At 42.7% G+C, this 25,337-nt stretch overlaps 1 protein-coding gene across 2 annotated transcripts in view; it reads right to left on the minus strand.

Annotated features, from left to right (window-relative positions):
* Positions 1 to 25,337, minus strand: part of ERI3 (ERI1 exoribonuclease family member 3) — a 201,504-nt gene that overhangs the window by 134,447 nt on the left and 41,720 nt on the right. For both annotated transcript variants that reach the window (XM_081865602.1, XM_081865601.1), the window contains exons 4-5: positions 21,848 to 21,907; positions 19,523 to 19,614 (exon numbers count right to left, since the gene is read on the minus strand). In XM_081865602.1, coding sequence (XP_081721728.1) covers positions 19,523 to 19,614; positions 21,848 to 21,907 — 152 coding nt within the window. The remainder of the gene's footprint in view (positions 1 to 19,522; positions 19,615 to 21,847; positions 21,908 to 25,337) is intronic.

Consider the following 25,337-nt stretch of genomic DNA (forward strand, 5'->3'; position numbering starts at 1 on the left):
TTCCAGTATAAACTCCACACACAAAAGTGTGATATACACCAAAACAGAAATACCTAATTCAAAGACCTATTGACATCAATTGGATATTGCTTCTTAACTTGTGCTTACAGCATATTTGCTAATGACTGCTTTTCTCTATTTTAAGCATCGTCTTTGCATCTACTTTGTAAATGTGCCTTGGAGTTCTAGTTAAAGCAACAAGCACAATACCCAAAAATAAAAATATGAGGTCAAGGAAACAAGTAGCCTGAGATATGGATATCTGCAGCAGGGGTAGCCAAAGCAGTATGCACCAAATATTGTTGGACTATAATTCCCATCAACTTTAACCATTGGACATACTGGCTCAGAACACCACATAGGCTACCCCGGCTCCCATTCAGAACAGACATTAAAGGTTCTTTGTACAACATGGGATTAACAGCAATTTGAACTCCTTTTGGCCAGGTTGGGGTGGGATGGGGTGAGCGTGTGTGAGTGGATTGAGCAAAGGCATCTCTCCATCTACCCCTGCTGATCTCCACCAGTACAGAGCTTCTGCTTCTGCCCTTGGGTTACCCGCTGATGGCAGCCAGCAAAAAGTCCTCCAGTTGAATGTTCTGGGGGCCAGCCCCACTACCATTACATGACAGCTTTGCAATCTCCCTTCCACCTCTACCACCCATCCCAGTCAGCATGTTTTGCAGGGATGCAAACCCAACAGTGTCCTCAGCACTCCTATAAAACCTCACCAGGCAATAGCCAGGGTTAGGATTGCAACATAAGTCTCTGAATGTTATTTTTTTTAGTCTCTGAACTTTGAATTCTTTTCAGAGAACAACATTTTCTACTTGGGAACCTCAGTTCCTATAATTATTCCACTAAAGTAGATTCAGCAAACTTTCAGATTTTCAGAGGATCAGAGTTTCAGGATTCAGGAAAAGCAAAAGGAAGAACTTCTTCACACCATGCATAGTTAAGCAACTGAATTTGCTACCACAAGATGGTAACCATCTTGGAAGGCTTGGAAGGGTTCAAGCAAATTTGTGGAAGATAAGGCTCCCAATGGCTCCTAGTTGCAATGTCTAGTACGCCTCGGAATAAGCTTTCCTTCACAAGCAGGATGACTTGAATTTTACATGTTTTAAAAAAGTTAAAGTTCTTAGGAAATAGATAACAGGGATTTCCTCCTGTGTGTGTGCTTTTCTTTTTATTTTACTACAGTTTTAAAAATTGTTTTATCTTGTCTCTACTGCAGCTTTTTATTGGCTGCTTTTACTGACTTATCTTAATTCATTTTGTTGTTTTACTCTTATTGCTTATTTTGTACACCACTGTGAATAAATTTTCATGCAGAAAAGCAGGATGTAAATAACATGAAATAAGACAAATCTTTCCTGTAATACAGAAGAATGCCAACTTATGAACCTAGGAAGTTGCCTTACACAGAGTCAGACAGTCTAGCTTAGTACTGTCTACGATGGCTGGGAACAACTGTCCTGGAAGAGGGTTTTCCCAGCCATCTCTGGAAATACTGAGGATTGAACCTGGGACCTTTGGCATGCAAATCATGCACTCCATCACAGAGCAACAGTCTTGCACCCAGCTCTTGCATCTTAAACAGAACTGTACATAAGCTGCACATAAAATATTCAATAATTCTGTGCCATGGTAACTCAATCTGTGCACCAAAAATCTGCAATATTCTGCAAGACAGACATTCTACATTATGCATTTTCTTAATTTTGATCATTTAACTCTGCTCCTGCTGATCATGGAGAATGGATAACAGTTATGCAGGGGACTACTGTCTTGTTACCTGACCATCAGAAATTCTGCTTGACGCCATTTCCTGTATAAAAGAGTTCTTTAAGCAGTCCCTACATGTTTTCAAGCCTATCTTCACAACTGTAAGGGCTAAATTTGCTTTTTTTAATTTTATTTTTAAGTGAGATAAGATCTTCAGTATACCAAGTGGTATATCAGTATACCAAGGTTAGCAGTCACATAATGGACAGAAAAGTCATAGAATCATACAATTGTAGAGCTGGAAGGGACCGTGAGGAACTAATTCTAATCCAACCCTGTACAATGCAGAAATCTTCTTGCCCAGCGTGGGGCTCAAACCCACAACCCTAAGATTAAGAGTTTCATGCTCTCTTGAACATATAAGCATCATTAAGTTTAAACATACAAAGCTGAGTTATGTAAGAGTCCGACACTTGATTCATCTAGCTTAGTATTGTCTCCTATAACTAGGAGTGGCTCTTCATGATCTCAGACAAAAATCTTTTGCATCACCTGGTTTCTGAGTGCTTTTAATCAGAGGTGCAAGGGATTATACCTGGGTCCTCTCGCATGCGAACATGTGTTCTATAAATTGTGGACACTCCCCTCCTCCTTACTGATATTTTAAAAAGGATGCTCTATCTTGCAGTGTCCATTTTCAGTGGGGGGGGGGGCTATGCCAAAGCAAACGAGAGTTAATCAAAAACAGTCATAGAAAAAAGTCAAACACAAACAGGCAGCTGCACGGATGATTAGGTTGCAAACACGTTTTGAGAAAAACTGTTTGTCAAGGCCTGACTAAACCCAATACATGAAGCATCTCTCACTTCCTTCCCACCAAAGTTGTCAACTCCCTCTCCAGCTAACAAAGCATGCCGGAGAACCAGAACGTTGCCAGCCTATCACCCATGCCTTCCCAAAGTGAACATTAACTTCAATTTGAAAAAGCTGATAGGAGAAAACAGAAAAATCAAGCGGAACATGGGCACCCTCTCCACTGAAGAGTCAGGCACTCTTAAAAGAAGAGAATGACAGAAAAACGCAACAGAGCCAAGCAGAAAGCTGCACAATGCCAGCGAAGCAGCAGGTGACGGCAGAGCTTAAAATTTCTCCTGGGTTCTGGAATCTCACAGCAGGCAACCTCTGGCATTTGGGCCCAGACAATGTGAAATGAGCTGTGTTCTTGTTGTGACAAAACACCCCACCCAGAAACAGTCACCATTAGCATGTGTTCTGCCAGTGAGAAACCTCCAGAGCCAAAGGACAAGTGCAGCAATTAGAATGCAGGGAGGGAGGGGGGCAGGAGCTGTTTAACAGCACGACCCCAGAGGTCAGTGCATCTGACTCCTAGCACTTCCATAAATATTACATGAATGTCGGGGGGGGGTGTTTTAAGCTTCCCTGAACAAATTCTCCCTTTGACCCTTCCCCTCATTCTCACATTCTACATGCAGCTCAACATGTTAGCAACGTTATGTACATATGCAAAAGGCCAGATAATAATTTGTGTAAATGAAGGGAAGTGGATAAAAGTGTTGACTGCAGGAGTGACCTAGAAAAAGCATGGATCTCCAATACCCATCAGTGTTCCATATGCAACAGTTCTTCTATATATTGCATTTATCATCTGCTCGGAATCAGTGCCTCACAATCAGATCCATCAAAGCACAGGACACCGGGAAAGGGAAAACAGAACTTTCAGCAGTACATGGATCATGCAAGATATGAAGAGTCAACTTGCCATACGACTGTAATTGCATTCCGTCACCACTGAACCTTATCTACCATGGGTAGGGATGCCAAATGAACTGGTTTGCTCTGAATTTCAGAGTGAACTGACCTGATCTGCATCTCCAGGATTAATGCACAGAATAAAATGTGATTTTGTGGTGTTTGATTTGTTTGTGCACCTATACACACACAGATGTGAACCTCCCTCAAGTGTTTCCTGGCATATCCCTACAACTTTTCTTTGCATAAAAAAGCTCTAGCATCTCCACAGCTCTTTTCGGAATATATATACACACATACCAGCCCTGTTTTGCCTTTCTTAAAAAGAAAATTAAAGTCACCTGAACAGTCTTCCCCAACCTGGTGCCCCAGGTTGTAATCCAGGTTTTGGATTACAACTCCCTTCATTCCTCAACACTGACCATGTTAGCAGCGGGTGATGGGAGTTATAGCCTAAAAGCATATGGAGGGCACCAGTTGGGAAAGGCTGCACTAGAGAGAAGAAACAGAATCCTTCAGGAATTCACCTAGCATGAGGCTCTCACCAAACCATCCTGCTTCCATGTAATATAGTAATCACCAAGTGACTCAGGGTTCCTAGTGTATCTCTAAGCCTGATACCTATTTGACCATTTAGACATTTCCCACACTGGTGGTATGAAGGCAAGGTCTGCAAGTATCCTGGAACTGAGAAAGAGCCCCAGCCTTCATGCATCTCCTATGATCGTGCTCTAATGCTCCTTGACATCCCTCTGAAGACGGTGAGCTATTTGTAGTCACCACCATGATTTGTTAGTAATTATTTTCATGGTGTCACATTGCTGTCACACTGCTAACAAAGAGACAGGCAGCCTGAGGCTGCTTGCAAAAGACACTCAGAAAATGTGGTGGGGGGTGGGATTGTCAGGCACCCAAAGACTCTCTTTGCTCAACAGAGCTTTCGAACCAGAGCCCTTACAATAGCCTAAAATCAATGGTTCCTCAGAAGCAGCAAGCCAGCACTATCTTGCACTTTCGCCACAGAGGCTGAAATTAATTACTATCCTCCTCCGCACTATCCCTGAAACAAAGCCAACAAAGCCAGCGGGTTCGGGGTAGTTTTAGATTTCCTTAAGCTATTAACGTGCTAGAGATCTAAAGCAAAGACACATACAAAATGTGGGTGCAGATGACTTTAGCTATATCCTTTCAAGCTGCATTTTTCCCCCAAGCACTGCAAAACCACTGCGAAGTCTACAGTATCCCAGTATCGGCAAATATGCTAATTTATACACAGTGACAATGTGCTGTATTTCTTCAGTCTGGCCGCCTTAGCTGTTTAGCATTTCCCAGTGCTAAGGGACAGTTGCATAGAGAGAGACACACACACTGTCACAGCCTAATGGCTTGTGCCCGTTACCTTGCCCTCGTGTCACTGACATCCCAAGAACTTCCTATATGCCAGCTCCATCCATCCATCTTGCACCTGTGACTGTGATACTTCAGACTGACTTGTCAGTCAAAGGTAATCATCCTTCCCCCACTATCTGCATTGCTTGCTTGGTCCCATGAGAAATGTCAGCAATTCTAAGACCTGGTATGTTGCACAATACAAATACAGTCAAATGAAAGTGAGCTGCCACACCAGCTGACCCTTCAGGCTGCCTTGATTCCAGCTGCATAGAATAAGGGTGAACATGGCTCCTTGAGCAACCCTAAATGTTCACAGCATCCAATAGGTATGATCTTCCTTCTGCTCAGTATAACAGCTTGCACATCATACATCACGACAACAGAAGAAAAGTGCCAAAGAGTTCTAAGGACACTAAAACTAATTGTAGAAGCTTAACCTGGAGAGTGTGTGTGTCACATAAAGACAAGTTGCGAAACTTACCATATGTTCCAAAAATTGATACATCCCCCCCCCCATTGAATGGCCCTAATCACTACTTAGAACGTTTAAACGTCCATAAAATGTAACTGATGCAGCAGCTCATGGGGCTGCAAAATGATGTCACAATTCAAGAGGATGGTTTGACCTCATCTGTACCTGCAGAATTAATGGAAAGAGGATGTTGGTTCCAAGTTTGCACCGTTTCCATAAGCCACCAAAGTCCTAGCACAACGATAGCTAAAGAACATGCAGATACATTCACACCTCAAAAGGCAGAAATGGTGAAACATTGTTCAGACAGCCTGATAATGTCAGTATCGATGCAGCACAGAAAGGATAAATAGGCTTCAAATGTTTATTCGGCTTTACGCCCATCGTGAAACACAACACATACTCTGGTTTCACCTCAGATCGTATAAATCTTTCGCCTTTTACTAAAGAAAGGATAAATAATTTAACTTCAGCCATACCTAATACTCCTTGCTATTAACTTTGCCCAGAATCTATTTTGCTTGTCGTCTCCGCCCCCATATGATAGTATATATTGCTTTTTCAGCTTCAAATTACTGCCTCCAACAATATTGAAGGTTCTTGGTCAAACACAGGGGTCAGAAACCTTTTTCAGCCATGGGCCGGTCCACTGTCCCTCAGACCATGTGGTGGGCCGGACTATATTTTTTTTTGGGGGGGGGGGATGAACGAATTCCTATGCCCCACAAATAACCCAGAGATGAATTTTAAATAAAAGCGCACATTCTACTCATGTAAAAGCACCAGGCAGTCACCACAAATAACCCAGAGATGCATTTGAAATAAAAGGACACAGTCTACTCATGTAAAAACACCAGGCAGGCTGCACAAATAACCCAGAGATGCATTTTAAATAAAAGGACACATTCTACTCATGTAAAAACACGCTGATTCCCATGGGCTTTAGGTTGCCTACCCCTGGTCAAACACATAAAGAGGAGCCTACAGCCAAAACAGATCATCCTGTATCTTAACAGGTTTCATCTCTGACCTCTGCCTTTCACTAACAACTTAAACAGATAACTGCCATTTAACTCGATTTTGCTACAACCTAGCCAGCCAAAGAACATAGAGCACTAGAGTTTTCAGCATCACACAAAGCAACTCCAGATCTCTAGAGCTAACAGAATGGAAAAGGAGCTCCAAGATTATCTACCTAACCCGACGCACTGAAAGAATTATCTAGATCACATCCGGGCAACTTAAGGCCCATATACCAAATACAAATTAAGGGCATCCTTTCTGTAGCTTGTCAAGTATTCACTGCATCACATAGCATGCTAGGTACCACCTTACATTGTATTTTATTACACTTTAGCCCAGTATATCTTTCAGGAAATAGCTCTGTCCATTTGACAGAATGCAGTGTCAGCAAACCCAAAGTGTAAGTTCTCTTCCCTATCATGGTCCAGAAAGCTTCAGCAGGTATACAATCCCACCTATGCTCAAAAAGTCATCCAGCAGAACGCTATGCTAACTGATTGTGTCTCCCCATTCTTATTAAAATATCATCAAGAAAGGAAGTTGGTCAATAACCTCAAAAAAACACCTATATGAATATTTGGCAATATGCAAATATAAATATAATTGATGAATAATCAATTACAAAGCTGGTGAAAAATCAATTTAAAATATCTAATCAGCTAACTTTCCTATTTCTTGATTTTCTTAGGCCTCATGTGGAACATGCATAAACAGAATAATGTCCTGATTAAAGGAAGTAATAGTACCGCTCTATTCTGCCTTGGTCAGAATACACCTAGAGTACTGTGTCTAGTTCTGGGCACCACAATTTAAAAAGGATGTTGTCAAGCTGGACAAGATGATCAAGGGTCTGGAAACCAAGTCTTATGAGGGATGGTTGAGGGAGTTGGGCATGCTTAGCCTGGGAAAGAGGAGACAAAGGAGTTATGATAGCCATCTTCAAATATCTAAAGGGTTTATTTACTTCTTTATTAAATTTGTATACTGCCCTTCATGCAAAGATCTCAGGGCAATTCACAGCAAAAATACAAGATAAAAACATAAAACACATAATAAAAATAAGAACAAAAACAAAACAATAAACCCCTTCACCCTCACTCCCTCCCCTTGCTGCTGGTGTGATACAAATGACTAATGCAGTATGTGTGGGTTAGTGGGCTGGTATTTCATTTATCACAGTTTTAAGGGAGAAAAGCACGCTCACAGTGACATAAAATAAATGCTTATGGACTAGTAGCTTTTACAGACTTTTGTATGGCTATGCTACCTGTGATGGTTCTAGGGGTTGCTCATGCATAAACCGGCGCCACACCTGACTGGGTTGCCTGAGTGAACCTTTTCTGTCCGGACAGCCACTCGCCCGTGGCTGCCTCAATCGCTGGCAGCATCCGTCAGTGGGTGTTTCTTGAACTTCTTCCAGCAAAGAAGCTCTTTGACGCCTAGTCTCCGCCTACTCTCCCTGCGCGGAAGCCTTCTGCACAAGGAGGGTGTGGGCAGCAGAGGACCCGTGCTCTCCCCGCTGGTGCCTGGCGAGGAGTCATGGGACCGCCTCGCCGATTCCCCCATCTGCCCCCCTTCTCCACTGGTGCTACGCTGATTTCCTTCTCCAGAAGATGGGCTGCTTCCCCCCATCCCGGGACGCTCTCCGGAATCCCTCTGGAGCCCTCTCTCCCTCTGGCTCCGATGGCAGTTCCCTGACACTACCCTATAGTACAACCACTGCCAGTCTCCACATACTTTTTCTTAGTCTCAACTAAAAGAAAATAGGACAATGCCACAACCCACCCCAATTATGAGTAATAAATTAATTTTTATTAAATAACTAATCACTCTCTCTCTAATATTCTACCCTAGATATCAGTTTCTCTTATGTTTCGTCCCCTTTCTTAGCATTTTACTATCCCTTGTGATACTGTTGTCTGGCTTCATTCCCATGGTCTTAATTTCCAAACCAATACCACTGTGCTCTCTCAACTTACACTGTGTCAAAGCTCATTATGCTTTCAGCTAACACACCACCAACCCCTTCAGATACAGGGATGAAGCTCTTACCCTTTGTGTATAGAAGATTAGACAAGCTGAAGTTTGCCGTCCATAGCAAGGTAATCCCTACGTGAACGGCTTAGTTACAAGCATCTCACCCAAAACCAATTCCTAGAAACCACAGGGAGATGGAGAAAGGGGGGAGGAAGACACTTGCAGGATTCGACATACAACCCTCCATTCCCAAACAAAGCAAGAAAAAGAAAGCAGCAGAAAAGGTTAGCATGCAGAGCCATAAAATTAGAAAATACAGGACTGAGAAAGCAGGTGCTTGGATTACAAAACTAGTTTAAGTTTCCTTTTGTCTTGAAGAGTGAGAGATTTGGGGGTAAAATAATAATCAGGGGTTTAGAAGCAGCTCGCTGCCTGCAAAAGGTTCAATTTGGCCTCCCATGCTCAATGATATCTTTATGTATCTGCTGGGAAAAGTCATCTAGAGGTTTGAGTGGAAGTATCACCAAAACGCCGCGGTGGCGGGTGGCACTGTGGGTTAAACCACAGAGCCTAGGACTTGCCGATCAGAAGGTCGGCGGTTCGAATCCCCATGACGAGGTGAGCTCCCGTTGCTCAGTCCCTGCTCCTGCCAACCTAGCAGTTCGAAAGCACTTCAAAGTGCAAGTAGATAAATAGGTACCACTCCGGCGGGAAGGTAAACGGTGTTTCCGTGTGCTGCTCTGGTTCACCAGAAGCGGCTTAGTCATGCTGGCCACATGACCCGGAAGCTGTACGCCGGCTCCCTCGGCCAATAAAGCGAGATGAGCACCGCAACCCCAGAGTCGGTCACGACTGGACCTAATGGTCAGGGGTCCCTTTACCTTTATCACCAAAACGAAATGGCATTCATTTCTACCTGTCTACCCACGGGAGGTTGTGGACCTAGACAAGAGGAGGTGCTGTGGATTGGAAAGTGACCGTCTCCAGATTCAGCTGTACAAGTAGTCCTAGATGGGACTGTGGCCCCCAAGGAACCGCAAAAAATCCAGAACAGATTTAACGGATGCATGGGGAGAGGAGGGAGGGAAATTTACACTGTGTAAACAAACATCCTTGCACTAATGGAACTATTGTGTTGGCTACCACTAATGTTCTGTCGATTTTAACTCTAATGGGGAAGTTATGGCCTAAATTTAAAAAGTATTTAATTTTACAATGTTGCATGTTGGTAATTGGTTGTGAGCCACTTTGTGAAGAAAATTTCTCCCAAAAAGTGGGGTATAATATTTTTAATAAATAAAAGCAATAGCCAGATGAAGCAGAATTCAGTACATACACAGTACACACATAGGTCATCTACTTGTTTATTCCAGAACATATTGTGCTGACAGCATTTTTTATGGTGAAGCATGTGATGTAGCAGCATAGGTATTATATGTACTCGGAAAAACAAGCCAAGGATCAGCACTTAACCATGGTTTCCCATTCATGTATGAACTGAAACAAAGCTTAATGATTTCAAGACAAGCAACTTTGAACTAAGGCTTAATATCCTGGCTTGTTTTGAAGCCACTAACCATACTTTCCAGATTCACACATATTGGGGAGCTATGATTAAGTAAGGAATCTTGTTCTGTTGTTTGTGTGGAGGGAGGAGCTAAAGGGCAGAAAAGGGACTGCCTGCAGCAGTTGCGTACTGCTCATGCATATCTTAACTTTTAAAAAGAGAGAATACTTGGCTTAATATAATGTGAAAAGTGGTCTATCTGCTAAGATTCTTAGAGGATTGTGAATTCTGCATTTGCATGGCTTGACTGCAGAATACACATAATCCTGCCCTTAATTTGCCATTGCTACACCTGTCATGTAATCAGTTGTGAGATCTGACAAATTCTCCAGGCAGAAATTTTAACTGCTTGGTATTAACTGCTTGTCCACTCTTAAAAAAAACTTCATTAGATCCCTTAGACCTATCCAATTACCGCCCAGTTTCAAATCTTCCATACCTGGGTAAGGTAATTGAGAGAGCGGTTGCTGAACAGCTTGGTAGGTTTCTGGAGGAAACATCGGCATTAGATCCATTTCAGTCCGGTTTCCGTCCTGGTTTTGGGACGGAGACGGCTCTGGTTGCCCTAACAGATGATCTCCGTAGACAACTGGATCGAGGCGGGTCAGGACTGCTGATCCTTTTAGATTTGTCAGCAAACTTTGACATGGTCGATCATGATCTTCTGCACCACCGCCTCGCAGACGTGGGGATACAGGGCATAGCCCGTAACTGGTTGTGCTCTTTTATCTCTGGTCGGGGACAGAGGGTGGCACTAGGGAGGGAAATGTCGTCACGCCACTCCTTGGTGTGTGGAGTGCCACAGGGCGCAATTCTCTCCCCGATGCTTTTTAACATCTTTATGCGCCCCCTTGCCCAGATTATACGGAGCTTTGGGCTGGGCTGTCACCAATATGCTGATGACACTCAGCTCTATCTGCTGATGGATGGCCACACCGACTCGACCCCGAACACACTGACCAGATGCTTGGAAGCTGTGGCTGGATGGTTTCGTGGGAGCCGATTGAAACTAAATCCTTCGAAGACAGAGGTCATATGGCTAGGTCGAGATGGTATGGGGATGAGGGACCAACTGCCTTCTCTTGCGGGGGCCCAATTAGTGCCATTGCCTTCCGTTAAAAGTTTGGGTGTAATCCTTGACGCCTCCCTTTCCATGGAGGCGCAGGTTACAGCAACAGCTAAGGCGACATTTTTCCACCTTCGCCGCATCAAGCAGTTGGTCCCTTACCTTTCCCGCCCTGACTTGGCCACAGTGATCCATGCGATGGTCATCTCCAGGCTCGACTACTGTAATTCGCTCTACGCGGGGCTGCCCTTGAAGCTGTCCCAGAAACTCCAGTGGGTACAGAATGCTGCAGCGAGGCTCCTCATGGGGTCTCTGCCATGGGAGCATATTCACCCAGTGCTTTTCAAGCTGCACTGGCTCCCGGTGGAGTACAGGGTCAGATTTAAGGTGCTGCTTTTGACCTTTAAAGCCCTTCACGGCCTAGGACCCTCGTACCTACGGGACCGCCTCCCCTGGTATGCCCCACGGAGAGCCTCAAGGTCCATAAATAACAACACCCTAGTGGTCTCTGGCCCTAAGGAAGTTAGATTGGCTTCAACCAGAGCCAGGGCCTTTTCAACTCTGGCTCCGGCCTGGTGGAACGCTCTGCCTCATGAGACCAGGGCCCTGCAGGATCTGATTTCTTTCCGCAGGGCCTGTAAGACAGAGTTGTTCCGCCTGGCCTTTGGCTTGGAGCCAATTTGATTCCCTCCCTCCCTCTCTTTATTTTTTTTCTTTTTCTTTTCCTTCTCCTCCTGCGATGAGGCTACATCTTAATATTTTAATGTTCCATTATTTTAATGTTGTATTTTATTTTTGTTTTTAAGTTGTAATCATTCATCTTGTTTTTATTATTGCTTGTAAGCCGCTCTGAGCCCGGCCTTGGCTGGGGAGGGCGGGGTATAAATAAAAAATTATTATTATTATTATTATTATTATTATTATTATTATTCAAAGCAACTTATTTGTGTGACTGGTTAGGTTTGTGTGGTTCTTTTTAAGATGTAGATTTCTTGATTCGGGAGCAAAATCCTTCACTCAACGAATACAGGGCAACAAGCACAATAGCACTATTCCTAAAAAGTCACACATCCACCAGTATTAGCATCTCAGGAAGCAGTCTTTCACACTAGAAGATATTAGAACTGTGCATGAGTCGACAGTATTAACAGTGAGGTCCAGTGTAGCATGAGCAAATGCAACATGATACCTCCTTCTCCTCCAATCTGTAGCATGTTGCACACCTCCAAAATCTCCAGAACAGATTTTGGAGTCACAGGTGGAGACTGGAAGGTGAAGGAAAGAAAGCAGAATTCCTGCTGCACACATAGATTTCAGCAAGCAGGTGGATCTTACTGGGTGCCGCCATAATACTGGACTTCAGTTAACTTAAACCTAGAACATGGTTGGTAACTTAAGACCTTGGATCTATGAAAGTCAAGTGGTTTATTCTCTGAGCTTGTAATAGAGAGCTTCTGCCCTTTCCATTGTTCTTGATATATTCTGAATGTGGCATCGCCAACTCTTCTTGTAAAACTTGGACAAGGGAAAATTAAAAACAGTAAAATCAAATTAAGCAATGGTATAATTCACTGCTAAGGATTCACTAATGTGCATCCCAAGAAATGCACCAAGAGCTATAAATGTTTCTAGTATGTTTTATCACCATATTAGAAAGCGAGCATTTGCTTTTTAACCACTTACTTATCAAAATAAAAACTTCTGAGCAAGTAGTTTCCTGGAGAGAAATGAATTAGTCAAGTCTTTCCTGCCATGGAAATAATCAGATAAGCATTTTCATGTCTTAGAAATTTAGCTTTTGCAGGTGGGACTTGTTCTGCTTCTCAACCTCAGCCCCAAACAGTACTTAATAGTCTGTTTGGATCAAACTAAAGGTTCATCTATCCCATCATACTCTTTCCCATACTGGTCATTGAGATGCTTTGGGAAAGCCCACTAGAAGCAGAGCGTGAAGGCAACAGCCTTCCTCTGCTGCTGCCCACAGTAACAAGTAGGTTCCATTGAACTATCATGGCTAATAGGCATTACAGACACATTTGCCAAATCCCCCTTTGAAGTCAGTCAAGCCAGTGGCAATAATGACATCTTCTGTCAGACAGAAGATGGATCTCTAGTCTGACCCAGCTTGGCAACTATTATACTAAGTTATCTTGGGTGCTACTCCAAGTCAACACAAAAGTGAAGTTCCTTCATGATATAAATGGGGTGCAGTATGACAGCCTGTTCCTTGTATGTGTGGAGGACTTTCTCAGGGATGCCTACTATTTTTATATTATATGCAGGTTGTGAATAAGAGCAGAATGAACAGGGTGGAGATCAAGCCTCTATATCAGCTTCCAGAAAATCAGACAAGGTTGAAATATCTATGCTCTACTTCTGGTTCTCCTGGATGGTAATGATGAAGCTAGACAGGCTGAATTACCCAGGATATAGCACAATGCATCAATATAATGATATAGCAGACAGGAAAGAATGACTCACCAGGTGCTGGTTTGCTTTGAGCAGAGAAAAAAAGAATACAATGCCATCCCACCATACTGTTGGAACGGGGAGATTTTCCACAGAGATACAGGGCAGAACAGGGAGGCTTACTCAGAGGGAAGCCTGGTGTGAATAAGCCTGAGGTAGTTCCCTCATCTGGCCCCTTCCAAGGAAGCAAGACCCAATGGTTTGTAACAAAAAATACACAATTCACTGCTCATAACAAACAATACACACGTCGCAGTTTGCTATAAATCCCACGCTACACAGATTTCCAAGAATGAGCTGCTTACCCCAAGTCCAAGCTTTGCCTTGCAGTTTCACATTCTCAAGTAGCTCATTGGAATCCCCTTCCCACAGCACTTGTTCTCAGGCCTAAGGTCCCATAAGCTTAACAAGGCTGAATCTCCACTCACACATTTCAGCCTGGCAGGTCTGGTGCCTCTTATCTCGAGCTTCAGGTAGTTTCTTTTTAATTAATAGCATTTCTGTATCGATGGAGGAAACTCTAACACCCAGAATGAATGGCCCTCTCTCATTAGATCCACTGCTGTCATGATGTATTCAAGCTGTGGAGGAGAATTCATTTCCTCTCAGGTGCATGGACTTTTCTTTTCCTTAGTGGGGGGAGATTTTTAGAATGAGTGACGGTATTTGCCAAACCTGACATGAGACTACATTGATGTGAAATGCCTTTGTCAGGACAACCCTTCAGAAAGGTGATGTTCCCACTCAGGGGCTTTTTCCTCGTTAAAGAAATTGCATCTTAACAAGGAAAGGAGGCTAGTAAGCAGGAGGAGAACAGCTGTCTTCATTTTGCCAACCCGATTCCTGCTGATCAGTGGGGGCTGGGAATCAGGAAATCCACCCATGCACATGTTGGGTACAGAATCAGCACCTGGTTTCTGACCCCAGGGTTACAATGAGCCTCCTGGGCAACAACTCACCATGTATCCCAAACAGGTCCATGATACTATTCTGACCTAAGCTCATCACTACTGGATATTCACTTATGCCTAGCTGCTGTCAACATCTAATGAAGAACCCTGGAACCCTGAAGCTAAACAAAATAATGTGACAGTATGCCAGCTACGGATCTACTGGAACAGAAACAGCCTTGCTTCAGTTATCCATTACCTGGTAACTTCCTGTGTGGACTACTGCAATGCACTGGGTATGGGGATGCATTTGAAAATGGTTTGGAAACTCCAGTTAATTCAGAATATGACCATGAGACTGCTAACTGGGACCAGACGATTTGAACACATCAAGCCAGTACTTCACTGCCTTCACTGGTTCTGTTTCCAGGAGGAGTTAAAAAAGTATTGGTATTTACTTTTAGGGCTTTTCAAAGCTTAGAACAAAGATACTGAAGAACTCTTTTTGTTCTATCCCTACACATACCAACCTAACACTTCAGATTTTCTTCAAGTCCATCTTCATGTGCCCCCACCAGGTGAGGTGCAGGTTGTGGCCCCTCAGATGCTGCTGAACTACAACTCACATTCTTCCTATCAGCCATGCTTGCTGGGGCCTTTAGGAACTATACTTCAGCAATATATGAAGGGTAACAGGTTAGCACCCCCACTGCAACAACAAGTGATAAAACCTTTGAAATTTTTTTTCTGAAACACTGAAAGAAAGAGGATGGAAAGTACTGAGAAAGAGCCACTGATTCTTATTCCAACAATGAATTGGAACTGTAAAAAAAAAAACACATGTTTGCTCCTTGTACTAAAATGCCCATTAAAGAGAAACACGATAGAGAGCTCCTTCAAGTGCAGAAGATATATTTTCAGAAATATATCATTTAATTTTCCTGTTATTATCTGGAATAAAAAGATTAATACCTGTTAACCCTGCCACATATTTTTGCAACTTATTTGATACTAGTCTGGCCTTTGACTTTTAAAAAATCTGGATCTGAACCAGTATGATTCCTGAAAACTCACACACTCATCTATCATAAGCAAAACAGCTGTTTATCCTTTGCACAATAATGACATATTAGTTAGCTTCCCTCCAGTGCACTCTTAGAATATAATTGAACTTTGCTGAGGAATACATCTGAGGTATGCTGCACATCCAAGCTACTGTGCCTCTTTTGGTCCTTGAGGCAGCATATCAGCTCTTCACCAATCCCATTTGAAAAGAGATGTAGCTCAGTTCTGCTTTGCTAAATCTTATTTGGCAATGTGTCTAAACACATGCAAACTTAATTAGTTCAGGAGGGAGCCTCAGCATTCATAGTGATGGATAAAAGTAAATGGGGAAATGAGACGAGTCAGGGCTGGCAGCAAGCGCTCTCTCACTCAAACTCAAGCCATGTTCGCCAACATGCTGCTAATCAGATGTGATGGCACTAAGGCTTCCGCAGCCCATCTCCACTGGGACAAAGTGACGGGCTGTTCATTAACAGGTAGCTGCTGAAGCCCTTACTTCCATGAAGCCGGAATCACAAAACCACAGGTTTCCCACTTGGCACCAGAAACATCCAAGCATTAGCCTCTGAAACTGTTGTGTAAAATAACATTTTAAAATAAGATAAAATGCATGGTGGGGGAGATGAGCCATTTACAACATCTTCTGAGGCTACAATGGAATGTTCTCTCCCACACGAATGAAAATGCATGTAGAAGATACACAAAGAATGACGTTAACAAACTCAAAAAGGATCTGTGGTGTCTCCTGCTGGCCATGAGGCCTCAAATCCACATCGCAGGAAGGAAAATCCTCATTATGTTCTTTTCCCTCACAGAATCATAGAAGTGTGTGATATGTTTGTCCTAGATATATTTTGTAAGGCTTCCATAATAGAATTATACACCTCAACTAGCTAGCTCTATTGCTTAACTGTTTTAGAATGAAGTCCCTCACTCCTGCCAACCAAGTACCCAACTTAAAATAGGCCTGCACACACTTGAACTATTGCTTCTTGTTCTGTATTTAATGATTCTGGTCTTTCTTCTCTATGTCAACCTCTTCCACATTCTATTTGCAAACAAGCGCAAATGGACCTGATAAATCTCAGCAAAGCTAGTTCATTCAGCTTTTATGTTTTTTATGCATTTCAAGCTCTTTAGCATCTTTGATGCTCATTCAAATCCTCTCCAGTTTGTTTGTATCCCCCTTAGAATGTGACAACAAAAACTAGACAAGCTGCTCCAGCTGAGTAGCACCGTCCATCCTTTTTGGAAGCATTTCCGATCATGTGATATATGAATTTGGTTAAATAACTAAATAAAAATGTGGACAGGATTCAACAAAAGAAGATTCACTACCAGGGAGTGTAAAAAGTTGACAACCAGAATATGTAACTCCAAATGCTCCAGGTAAACAACTCCAAATGATGCAGGTAAACAAGCTAAGGTACATATGTTTATTTTATTCTGGCAGCTTGGAGGCATGCACGACAACAATCTGAGATTTTTGCAATAAAAACTGAAGTAATGGTGAAAGGTGGAAATGATTCTGGAGGCACACAAAGGCAAAATATAAGCATTAAACACAAAAATGTCCTTATGGAGTACCAGAATCCAGCACTGATACAATGACAATTCCTCACCTAATCCCAAAGACACAGGCTATATAGATATGACCTGATCCATCACATATGAGAAACTCACCTTCACCAATCAAGTGACCTTCAGACATTTTGGACTACAACTCTACTCAGCCCCAACCAGCACAGGTGACTGGGATTGGTGGAAATTGCAATCCAAAACATCTGGATGGCATCAGGTCAGGGAAGGCTTGACTTGCCCACAAAGGTAACTCTGTGTTGCAGATTTAGGGCCAGATGCTCTAACACCAAAAAAAGATGTAGAGAAAGTTGTAGGGATAAATAATGTATATTTAGGCCAATGAAATTCTGAATTTTCTCATACTGGTGCTTTAAAGGAAATTAAGCCCTGCTAAATCTCTGCAACAAGGTCAATCTACGGTAGCTCTAGACAGGGCTTCAAAGAAGGCTCAGGTACAGACTGTTCTGCTAACACAAATACAAAAAAGTAATTATTTTGTCTAAAAAAGAGCAACACGTTTTCTTTCCACATTGGGTCTTTTGCTGTCAGTTCAGCCCCAATTTTTCAAGTTAGCACTAGTAATCAGTCCAAGCAAGTAAATGCTCAAGAATCCTTCTCAATGCTGAATGGAATAAGCATGGATTCTCTCCGGCAGCATGCCCTCTTATGACTTGTAGAAATTCATGTGTGATTGAAAGCCAAGCAGCACAGCTAACAAGTTGTGGATGTCAGGTTAGCAATGTATATGTCAAGTGCACAACCTTTTTCTTGTAATATAACCGGCATCACTCTGCTAGAGAGGCAAAGATTGGGTCACATGAGCCCAAGTGCTTTCTGTCTGTCCAGATATTACTGATAAACAGGGATAAGTGGCTTTTATGTACATGCACTCAATTAAGGAACATAATAACGCACTGTAGTTGAACAGATTCAAAATGGTTGTGGTGTCTCCTGCTGGCCACTAAGTCTCAAATCCTTCTTCACACTGGGTGTGAATGAGAGGACCACAAAGGAAGTACACTTTCACATGCCACATGGAGTATGCCACGGATGGCTTTAAAAGGAGGTTAGTCAAATTAATGGAGGATAAAGCTAGCAAGAACTCTAAGTCATGATGGCTATATACTGCCTACAGGATCAGAGGAAGAATACTGAACACAAGTTGCTGAGGAACAGGAGCAGGGGAGGACCCTTGCTTTTATGTCCATGTGTTTCTGCTTGACTAGTGTGGAAAACAGGAAGCTCAGCTAGATTGGCTTTTGGTCTGATCCTGTAAGGTTCTTATCATAGAATCATAGAATCATAGAGTTGGAAGAGACCACAAGGGCCATCGAGTCCAACCCCCTGCCAAGCAGGAAACACCATCAGAGCACTCCTGACATATGGTTGTCAAGCCTCTGCTTAAAGACCTCCAAAGAAGGAGACTCCACCACACTCCTTGGCAGCAAATTCCACTGTCGAACAGCTCTTACTGTCAGGAAGTTCTTCCTAATGTTTAGGTGGAATCTTCTTTCTTGTAGTTTGGAACCATTGCTGTTCCAAACTACAAGAAACTACAAGAAATAATTATGTTCTTAACCCCTTTACACCAGTATAATGCCAGGCACCTTATGTAGTTCAATAATACAAAATTGTGGCAGCCCAAGTCGGGGAGTTACAAAGACATGGAGCTGTATCAGTTCCTCCAGTATTAAGTTGTATTGCTGTTGACTGAAGTGAAGTGCTGTAGCTGATTTTCTATAGAAGGTGTCTAGGAAAAGAGAGCTCTTGGCTAATAAGGCCCCAAACAATGCAGATTAAAATATATGTCAACATCACAACTATTGTTTTAATTTAATTTTGATGTACAGAAGCTGATATCTTTCAATATGAAAGTAGAGAAACACCATCCCCTTTTAAACCTGCTGACGGGGGGGGGGGGGGTAAAAAATGAACCCTATACATTCATCTTTTCTCAAGCAAGAAATACAATGTTCCTTGCTCTTCAAGTTAGTCATCATTTCTGAAAGAAAGGATCTTCAAACAGACAGTAATGTGGTTCAAGAAAAAATGCACCTGCCATTATCCTGCACTCCGTTTGTTTACAATATGGACTATTTAGACAGGGGGAAAATGCTGAGATTCAGGAATGCATCAAAGCATGCAACTTCTAGGGATACGCGGAGACCTCAGCATCTTGTGTATCTGACCAAGGAAATGATGGGTGCCACCTTTACTCCCAAATGTGGCATGCTCCATAATGTCCCCTCCGAGATGGCTAAGTGCTGGCACAGAGGCAGAGGGAGAGAGTGACAGGCATGATATGACCATCACTAGACATGTATCAGTACCATACCATTTGAAGACATTTTACTTCCAAAAGGGTGTGCTACCTAGAAAGTTAAGATATAGGAGAAATGGTAGCACACACTTCCCTTCTCCAAAATAAGGAAGATACATGAAAATCCTAGCGCAGGAGGAAATATTGAGAAGTGGCAAGAGTGCTCATAGCATGAATGCATAATCCTCCATCCCATACTCACATTACTTTCAAGTCCCAGTCTCCACAGGTTACAAAAATCGACTTGACGCTGGGATCCAAGAGGCCTTCCTTTGCCATCCACTCATCGACCCTCTGAAAGAAACAGATGAGCTTTCTGAGACATGGAAAAGAGACACAACAGTTAAATACTGATAAGCCTCACAATCACAAGAGAAGAAAATTGTGATCTTATCCGACACGGCTGTCCCCCCTCCCTTCTCATTCTGTTCCCCTCCTCATCTCTATGAAAGTATGCTTGGACCTTTGAAGATTTCTGATAGGAGACATCAAGCGGCCAGAAAAGGGGTGATCTTATCAGGAATCACAACACTTCTGCTTACAGAATGGCCGTCACATTTTAATATTACTTGGCCATTTCCTGTGTGTCTTGAATAGCCTTCCCCACGCCATAATACAGATAGCTTGTTAAATCAACAGTTACAAAAGGTCCTTTTTCAACATACTCTAAGCAATTGCCTACAGAATCATGTTCGGATCTGAACAAGCTGGACTTTTAACCAAGGAGACCCATCAAGCAATCAAATGTGGAATAGCAGAGTACAAAAATAAGGGTTCTTATCCAAATCAGTAGGGAGTGAGAAAGCCTTGCAAATAAATAATCTTGTAAACATAATTATTCCACTGTTTTATTAATCTAACAAATATCAACTTATTCTCTGTAATAGACAGGTGTAAGGACACATTTTCCTCTTTCCAGAAGCAGAAAAGTGGTACAAGAATATGAAATAAAGACAGCAGATAGGGCACAGGGATCAAAAGGAGCCAACAACATGGGAACAGGCTATATAGTAGGAGCACTGGAAAAACACAAGGAACCATGCAGGGCATTAAAATAACAGGTACTTTCACTATATTGTTTTCTGTGCCTGCTTAAAAAACCTGTGTTCCATTATGCTCACACGAATTTAATTTTAACATGCAATTTTAACAAGTGATTTTAGTACGCATAATTGTTTTAAAATTACTGATTTTAGTTTACATTTTGTAATGTATCTTGTTTTTAATGTTTGTCTCTTGTTAATAACTTGGAGGTATTTTGCTTGAGTGGTGTACAAATTTCATTAAATGAATGAATACAAAAAAAAGAAGAAGACCCCAGGCACATTCTTGACACCTCCAGATACAGGTAGCAAAGACTCCTGTCTGAAACCCTGTAGAGCCACTGCCAGTCATTTTAGGCAATAGTGATCTAGATTGTCCAGCGGTCTGACTAAATATAGGATAGATTCTCATGTTCTCAGCAGGGTGTATCAACCCTTTGCTGGAGCTGCAATTCTTCAAGTGCCAACGTTACTCAGTAGCTCCTCCCTTCTGGATGGAATTGTAAAATATAATTGTTTCATCCTGAGCACCCTATGCAAATTTCTTCACTTGTCTTATATTGAATGGGCCTTCAGGGTATCGCTGGTGGCCCTAACCACAGAAAGGAGACCCAAAGAGTAGTAAACTATGAAGGTTCATTCCACCTGTCAGGGGAGATTTTTGAGCAAAGAGCAGAAGAAAAGTCTTCTCATCCGGGCCAGCTGAGGCTGCTTCTAATGCAGTCAGGAGGAAGACTCACAACTGAATAGCATCCAGGGATTCATAGCTGTCCCCTTTCGCTTCACTCAAGCAATTTCAAGCTACCCCTGAAGCAAGAGAGCACAACTTTAACCTCTAATCAGATTTCCTTACACTAGCTGTGGTTACAATTGTTTTGATTAAGAACCATTAGGCACAAATCCTGATGGGAGCAACACATCGAGCTGCAGTCAGAATAGGCTCTCCCTCCTGGAGGACTCCATCCATAGATGCCAAACAACAAAAGCTATTGATTGTAAAAGTACTTTCAGCTAATTAAGCCTTAAATGCGGCAGGAATTCAACATTAAGCAGATGGCACTATTAAGATTATCTCCTGCATTCAGGACCCTCACAGACAAGATTTCATGGGCACTATTCTTTCTGTTTATTACCGAGTATTTAAGTAGATATGTCCATTAATTTATCATCTTTCATGCAGTTGTCTTAATGCAACATTGCTGACCCCTGAAGACCATCTCCTGTAAGAGAGTCCCCCCAACACACACCTCCCCTCATGACTTCTGGCAGGAGTCTGGACATGCTGTCAGTACCTTTGACAAGAACAGCTGGAAATGACAGATCAATGGTTCAATATTCTCAACAGCATGTCACTGATGTGACAGCAAATGTTATTCTAATGAAGCTGTAATCATAGTCAAATTACGTGGTTCAATACACAGGAAGAGGAAGGGGGAAGGGAAAGGAGGTGTCAGAGGTCAGGAACTAAAGGTTATTAGGCTTACCTCAAGCACTTGCTGGAGACTGGGCTGTCCATCCACCATGGCTTGAATAATTCCAGTCAGCTGAAACAAAGGAAATGGAGAAAACAAAAACAAAGAAATCAGTGATAACACTAAAAAGAATGGATTTTCCCCCCTGCTCTTCTCACCGATACTGCAAAATACTGCTGTGCTGCACATAGATGATACCAAAGAACTGGCACTCATAGAAATCCAGATGAGGGATCTGCCCGAAGCAAGGAAGAATACTGTTCTAAGCTTCACAGTCAGCTAAGTTTGAGATTTTAAAGGAGACCCAAACACAACAGTTATCCCAGTTATAACAGGAGCGGTCTTTAGTTAGAACAGCATTTTCTCTCAGCTGAGATTTATTTGAGGCCTGTATCTTCCTCTTGCAGGCTGGGGCTCCGGCTCACCAGTTTGATGTATCAAAATTCAGAGAACTAAAATTATTCCTTGCCCAGGCACAATCAATCTTGCCCACATCTCTTCTCTTCTTGTGCACAATAATTTAGCTAATAGAGCTGACATATTCAGGGGATGAGTCAGAAGGATCCTCCTCTTTCAATTCAAGGTGTTGGACTAGATGACATCCATGCTTCCTTTCCAGAGCCACACTTCAGTGATTCTATGAATCTGTTCAAGATGTATGTTCAGTGTCCTCCTCAATATACCAACTGCAGTTGGTGGATGAGAGAGAGCCTTTTCAGCTGTGGCATCGAAACTATGGAACAGATCCACATGCATGTTCATGCACTCTCTCAGCCTCAAACTGTGATTCTGAGCAAGTCAGTGTCTCTTACTTACACTCTAGTTCACTTCTCATACGGTAGGGCAGAGGTTTTCAAGCTTTTTGAGTCCATGGCTCCCTTGACCAAGTACATTCTTTCTGCGGCACCTCTATGGGGCTCATGAGCCAAGTTATGTCACCCCTTGCCTGCAGAGCTGGCAGCCTCTCACCCTTTTTCGAACACCCTCGCTTGTGGTGTGTTCCCTCAGCCTCCTCCCCTCTCCCCTCTCCCCGGGAGTCCTATGGGCAGCACAGCTGCCATGCCTGGTCTCTCAGCTGCCCCCCCTGCCCCAAAGAGAGGTGCCTTCTCACACTGCCCCACATGGGCCTGGGAAGTACCCCCTCGCCAGCCCCAGAGGCACCATTCGCCTGCAGAGTTTGTAGCCAGGGCTGCTGCAAGAAACAGCTGTGCAAGCCTTTGGAAGGCAGAGATGCAAGAGGGCATCAGAGGGAGGGAGGGAGGGAGGGAGGGAGGGAGGGAGGGAGGGAAGGATGGATGGATGGAAGGAAGGAAGGAAGGAAGGAAGGAAGGAAGGAAGGACGGAAGCCAGTGTTGCCCACGGCACCCCTGACTATCATTCAGGGCACCTCAGGGTACCACAGCACACTGGTTGAAAACTACTGCTTTAGGGAATGGAAGAGAAGAGGCGACAGCCTTGCTGTTTGTCACAGAAGAACGGTTGTCATGTAATGATACAATGATATCAGGACCAACAGTGCTATATGAATACCTTCTCCAGAGTATCAAATATTTACCTTAGGGGAGCCCTGCAGTTGGTGCTCTAGTTTAATAGAATAAGTAAAATGCCTGCCATTTTAGTGTGCAAGTTTTTTCAGTGCCATTCCTACTGCATCCCTTATTTACATTTTACAGCCCAAGGTGTCTTCGGACACTCCCGTACACTAGTGATCAACACAAGAGAAAAGGGCCATAAATAGATAAATAAAATAAACCTCTCCGGAAAAGCAAGATGCTCAGGGCATCAGTGGTGCTGCTTTCCTGGGAATGGAGGAATAAGTATCAAAACATTATCAGACAGGAGTACAAAGCTATCTTTCCAATTTTACAGACATTCGCAAATTTAATTTGAGAAAAATACTTTGCATTTTTAAAAAGCGCAAAGACATCATTCTCAGTACTCTTCTTATACTTACACTGTTATTTCAAGAAGATCACCCATGGGTCTACATTAAGCCTGAAGCAAATAAGTTTCATAGTTAAGACAGAAACATAAGGTTGTGTTCAATGCTGCTGTTCCATTTGCACAGCAGACTTCCACTTATGCAAGGAAACTTCCCCCTCCTCTCCCCTGCAGCCCCCCACCACCTCAAAATCTGCTCCAGAAGGTTGGAGGGCCTTCGCAAGCTGATTTTGGGAGTGCACAAGGAGAGGCATGGAAGGGGAAGTCCTGCTGTTCACTTGCGGAGTATTGACTACAACTCAATAACTCTATAGCAGTGATAGCCTAGAGTGAAAGGGTGGGGTGATCATTTTGCTTAACAAAATACACCAAACTGATGACAAAAACACAGAGGTTAGCTAGTCCCAGGCCTCTGTTCTGATACAGGAAACCTAATCCTTATGTACCATTGGGAGATGCTTAATAATAAAAACTCCATACACAAACCCTTCACAACTTCCCTCCCCCCATCCCACCAGGGTGATCTACCACCATGTGCCCTGTGGGAAGGATTCCAGGAGTAGAAGGAAGGCTGCTGCAGCTGGACTATTTCCTTCCCACAGGATCCTGATGGGTTTTTAATAGTATTGTTTATTGTACTTTTAAAGTATGTAATTGAATGTTACTTGTAAGCAGCCTTGGTAGGATTTATATCTCAAAAGGGAAAATATAAATAATTTAAATAAATAACACTAAATAAACACACAATTTGACACTTTTTAGTAGATTTATAATGGGGAAATTTCTTTCTATAACCAAATCTATTTAGCAAGCAGCTTTATTGTGAAAGGCAGATAATAACCTGCACCCCACAAAAGCCAGATTGTCACTGAACCTCTATTCTAAGAATTAAGTAAAGGCCAGACTTGCATTTGTATTTCTTTTTTGCTATAAAACTTCTGTTTCCCTCTTACAGTGCACAACATTCTTCTCTATCCCCATTCATTCTTTTTGGTTTAATGCAACTAAATGTAAAGTGGTTTGAGTCTATAGTAGGGATACATAAGGCAAGTGAGCTGGTCAGTCTTTAGGATGGGGAACCTGTGGTCCACCCAATATTGTTGGACTCCATCAGCTCTAGCCAGCACTTTCAGTCCTGTTTCCCAACTGAAACCAAGCCCAGGTACATGAAACTTCATTTTGACTTTCCCTCTTCTATTGCCTCTCCCACAACCACAAGCCAGTTCTCAAATATTCAAAATTTAGACTGTAGACTCCTCAGGGGCGTGTGTCTTGCCATTTCTTTATGTTGTAAGTGCCACTGGTGGTGCTATACAAATAATAAATAATATTAGATAGAAAACATGGTGCAGCACCAGCAAGCAAGATTCCATGCTTGTGTTTCTTTGGCTGGCTATCATTGGAATGTGTGTGTGTGTGTGTGTGTGTGTGTGTGTGTGTATAAAGATTAAACTCCAATTAAACTGTAATTGAATCTAATGAATACCAAATACCTGACTAGCTGAATAAGCAGCTCATAATGGAAAATTATTTTCTTGCAGTAACATCCCTAGAATGGTAA

Source organism: Podarcis erhardii, assembly GCF_964252035.2.
Source record: "Podarcis erhardii genome assembly, chromosome: 6".
Lineage (NCBI taxonomy): Eukaryota > Metazoa > Chordata > Lepidosauria > Squamata > Lacertidae > Podarcis > Podarcis erhardii.